Genomic DNA, 4,812 nt, shown 5'->3' on the forward strand with positions numbered 1-4,812 from the left:
ATGAAAAAGAAGGAAACCAAAGAGTGACGAAGTATGAAGCAGACAAACAAACAGACGGAAAACCGCGAAATAGCACAGGTCTGCTCGCCAGCGCGGAAGCGGCAGGCCCTCTTGACAACCGGCAGCAGCAACAGCTAACGCGGAACGGGAGTAGTTGAAGAACGAAATAAGTCTCACTCTCTCTCTCTCTGTATACAATGCATCCAGTCCAGTAGGTCATGCATCTAGTCAGTCCTAGATAGGTTACAGACGAACCCAAAGAAACACCTGGAACTCTAGCTGTACCACAGGCCGAAGAAAAAAGAAAAACGAAGATGAAAATTCCAGCGCAAATCATCTATCGGAACAACAACGGCGTTGGCAAACTTCCCTGTTCTACCATGTAAACACAGTGTCACCGTTCGGGTGACGGATAACCGTTCCGGTTCAAGTTTTGCCTTCTGAGTGCGGGACGTTGAGTTATTCACGGAAGTTTTTTATGCATTGCCGAAAAAATCGTAGAGCGGACTATCCGAGTCGGTTGATCGGCGCTGACTGATGAATCAAGCGGAATTTCTATTGGCAATCAACTTTCTGCACCCGGCCGATCGAGGAACGAGCCCTCGTTCGAGAAGGTGATGTATTACTGATGTTATCTCTCCGCTGGGCCGACCGACTCCCTTTCTAGTCAACTCAAGTGCAAACATACTCCGACCCCGTCCGGAGACGACTACCTACACACCTTCTAATGGAGATTGATTTCGATACGGGTTCTTATTGCGTTTAAACAAATCGTAGACGTATCAATCGGAGAGAAAAACCCAAATAGAGACAAGATTGTAAAGCTGACAGGAATCGGAGGGATATATTCACTGTTCTTTCAATGCTGTCTCGCATACTCGCAGCAGAAAACCAAAACACACGGCTCGTCATGATTCATGACATGAGCCTGATCTATAAACGACGCCATCAGACTTGAAATATATGAATACTGACGAGTCGTCCGCACTGACGACGATTACAATACTGACAATAATAATAATAAGGATGATAATAACAATAACGATGATATTAACAAGAGTAATTTAATTAATACGATAATTGATGATATCCGTAAGGGAGAATCACTTTGATTCGATGCGATCCTCCGATGGTGCGATCGATCGATTGACTTACGATCCGATCGATCCCATCTGTTGCTCTCGACCGACGACAGGAAAGCGAACAAGCAGCGAAAAAACGTATTCACAAATCAATATCGAACAATACAGTCCAAACAACGTTTCCATCCACCTGAAAATGACCACAGCGCCGTCCTTCCTCCTGTATAGCAGCCCGAATCGCCTGTTGTAGGGTTGGTAGATGCCGCAGAAAATGTTTGTCCTCAGAACCACACTCGGATCGGACTACGCTGATCGGCAGCGGAGCAGGTGTGATAGTTGAGGGAGTACACAACGACGGACGGACGAATGTATGAATGAGTGCTGGAGTGACGCAAAGTATTGCTGTTTTGACATGATTGCTTTGCTGCGTCTCACGCGGTTTAGTAGACTGATTGAATGATTGATTAACTAAGCAGCTGACTGATTACCCGATCAGGCGATGACGGCTTCGTTTCCGGGACTCTGTTGTCGATTCGGCCTCGTCGATCGATCAGAAGCTGCGCGCAGACGGTCCGCCCGATGAAGTGAGAGTGTGAGATTCTGCACTCTCGATCGGACGTCTCACGTTTTTCCAATACATTGATACGATGTCGTTTGGCCAACTCGAACGAAGAGATGATACGTCGCGGAACTCAACTCGTTGACGCCATGTGACGTGATTGTATATATAGGCTTGTACTGATGAGAAGGCAGTTAGCGATCTGTAGAGCGGCGGGCTGGCCCAGATGAGCGGAGATGAACTCTCATCTGGTGCAATCATCATCATCACGTACACGGAGCGAGAAGAAGCATCGACAACAAGACGGAGAACAACAAACGAATGAAACTTGAGAGCTAAACGAATAATTGAGAAAATAAACTCCGATTCGACTTCTAATTTAAAAAAAACACTGAACACTAACTACGTATTTTCATTCCCAGACTATTTCTCTAAAATTATTATTTAAGCATCATTCACGCCTCATTACTTCATTTAAAATCAGGGACCCGCTCAGATTCAGACTCGGCGAAGGAGCTATCGCAGGATGATGAAAGATATCTCGAAGCCTCGAGTCAAGTCCCACGATGACCCCGTATGATCAGCTGGGAAATGAAGTGATGGAATATGCCTATTTTGCTCGGGTGGTGTTCGAGTATTCCGATCCGGTAGAACAGCAGATGATTTCCTCCGATTCTGGGCATCGATAAGATAACATCGGCCGCACACCATGCCACCGCTCTCATTTTCGTATGAATGTATTTCGGATGGATTCATGGAATCTCCGGAGCTCGCGGAGGATCCATTCAAAACTCCATCAAATCGTCGCCTCACGCGAGTCGGCACACCTGACGCACAGTGAGGCCGCAGCGGGCTTGGCACGGATTTGCACAAGCTGTATATGCGAGCGAGCGTGCTCGTCTCCTCACGACTGCTAAAAGCGCTGCGTGCTCAAGTGGTCGTTCTCACTTCAGGATTCCTCGATGTGAGACCGCTAGATGGGTGGCGGCAGCAGCAGCTAGCTCTTAGGCTCCACCGACACTCAATCCAAACATAATTGCCTGCGTCTCGTTCTCCCTATCGTCGTCGCATACTCGCTCTCCACCGGGACGCTCATGGATACACACATTCAGTGTGAACGAAAAAGAACACATCTAATGGGCCCTAAACCCTCGCTACATTTCCTCCCGCTCTGCCGTGCACTTGCCGAAGCCTCCTTCAGCCAATCTGAGTAAACACTGTCTATGGCTGGCTGATGGCGAGCTTGTCGCGGCTTTCGTCGCCTCGCTGTTCGCATTTCGCTCGCGGATCCGACTCCCTATCCTTGATACATCTCATTGAGAAAACAAGGGACGTGTCTTTGTTTTGAATCACTTTATTTGGCACCGTTTCATTATTTCTTCTTGACAACGTTGGCGGTGGCAGCCGCTGCTTTGCTGAAATCGCGAAATTCACTCCGCTTTAGCGGGTTGGCTCATGTGCTCCGAATTCCCTTTTTTTACAAAAATTCCGAATGTTCTCGCGCTAGGTACTCACCACTCGGGGACATCGCGGTGGTCTTCGCAAGTGAGCGAATACAAGGAGACTCCGGTGCCGTAGCCACAAGAGATGAGACGAGGCTTCTGGTTCACGCAGGTGATGAGCTTCGTACAATCTCCAGGATGGGGATAACGAGGGAATGGCTCGAACTTGGCAGAAAGACCTTCGGACTTATCCGGGCAGCGGAACCCGACGATGGCTGAAGACCGAAAGGAGTACGCTCAAGGGGCATCGAGTTTCCCATACCGCAGGTAACGCTCACTGTCGGAATCTATCGCATATCGGACTTCTACAATACTCACATTCTGGATCGCATCCATCAACGAGATCGGGCCAGTTGCAAGTCTTCGATCGGTCATCGTAAGCTAGTCCAGGCTCGCAATCCTTCACGTACGGGGTCCCGAATTCGCAGCGCACGTACTGCACGCAGTTGTCGGCGGGATACAGTCCCCATTGATAGTAGCAGCCGGGAGAAGAGACTGGCGGGGGCACCTGGGGACACGGTGTGTTTCATGGGAAGCCATAACGAAACTTCAATGATGATCGGCGTTCTGGATCCGATCCTTGTGTCCTATGATTCGATAAGCTACCGACCTTTTTTTGCCGCAATCGACCCTCCAGTTGAAATCACAGAAGTCGTAGGCTCCGCCTGTAGGGCTGAAGACGAGGCCGTTGGGGCATTGCGCATCGGTTACGGTGCCATTTTCGCAACGCACGTAACGGTCGCACTCATTCGGATCCTCCCAGGCATGATAGGAGACTGGCGGGCAGTTATATGGAGCCGGCGCGACTCCTATCTCTAATGAGGCCGCTGAAAAATTTACTTGCGTCGAGCAACCAGAGGTCTGTGGAATCACTTTGAGTGCACACTTATGGGTGTTCTCGGTTTTTTCCCCAGGTCAATTGCGCGGCATGGATCCACGCTGCCGATTTTTATTTCGTTGAGCATCAGAATAATATCGGCGCGAAGCCTAGAGCATCGATCCGAATTTCGGATCAGCGAGAGGTGGTAATCGATTTCCGTAATAGCGAAACGCGCCGGAAGTTCCCGTAGAACCAGATCCGTTGGAAGCATACCATTCTGTGATCTTCTTTTTTCTAACGTTCTAGCACAACTTCTGCACCACTTGGGGCAGGTGACAACGCCCCGAATACGTTACTTTTATTTTTTTGCTCACCAGAAGTATCGCAACCGCGTGGAGCCGAATGTTACCACAATGCGGGCGCACAGATTTGAGCGGCAAGCTTGCCAAGGCCACCAGGCTGCTCAGGTACGTCGGCCAAGAATTCCACGAGCGATTTCCACGAATAAAGACAAACATCATCTCGGGTGCGTGGATTCCTCACGGAAAGCGGATCGAGCCTTCAATATTCCGCTGTTGAGGAGTCCGGAGTTGTCTAGCCAAACCGATGGATGAGCTGGCTCGGTACACAGGTGACTTGGTTCTCCAATATGGCCGTCTGCTTCCGCAATATGGCAAATAACGGTTCCGCTTCCATCGTAGCGTCGGGGATCCAGACTTCCACACTGTACCCCGAAGCTTGAACCGAGACTCGTGAGGCTTACCAGAATGGACGGCGAGGACCACGACCGAGATGAGGAACAAGACCGCCATCACTGCGGTACCACGGTCCGACAAGTCTACGCGGGCG

At 49.8% G+C, this 4,812-nt stretch overlaps 1 protein-coding gene across 1 annotated transcript; it reads right to left on the reverse strand.

Annotated features, from left to right (window-relative positions):
* Positions 1-2,979: 2,979 nt before the first annotated feature.
* Positions 2,980-4,812, reverse strand: LOC100898175 (protein obstructor-E). Its single transcript, XM_003742538.1, has 5 exons — positions 4,727-4,812; positions 3,750-3,970; positions 3,462-3,651; positions 3,157-3,358; positions 2,980-3,056 (listed from the first exon to the last, which is right to left on the reverse strand). The coding sequence occupies exons 1-5, from the start codon at positions 4,773-4,775 to the stop codon at positions 3,014-3,016; spliced, it is 705 nt and encodes a 234-aa protein (XP_003742586.1). The 5' UTR covers positions 4,776-4,812; the 3' UTR covers positions 2,980-3,013.

The sequence above is a fragment of the Galendromus occidentalis genome, unplaced genomic scaffold (assembly GCF_000255335.2).
Source record: "Galendromus occidentalis unplaced genomic scaffold, Mocc_1.1 scf7180000077427, whole genome shotgun sequence".
NCBI classification, from domain to species: Eukaryota; Metazoa; Arthropoda; class Arachnida; order Mesostigmata; family Phytoseiidae; genus Galendromus; species Galendromus occidentalis.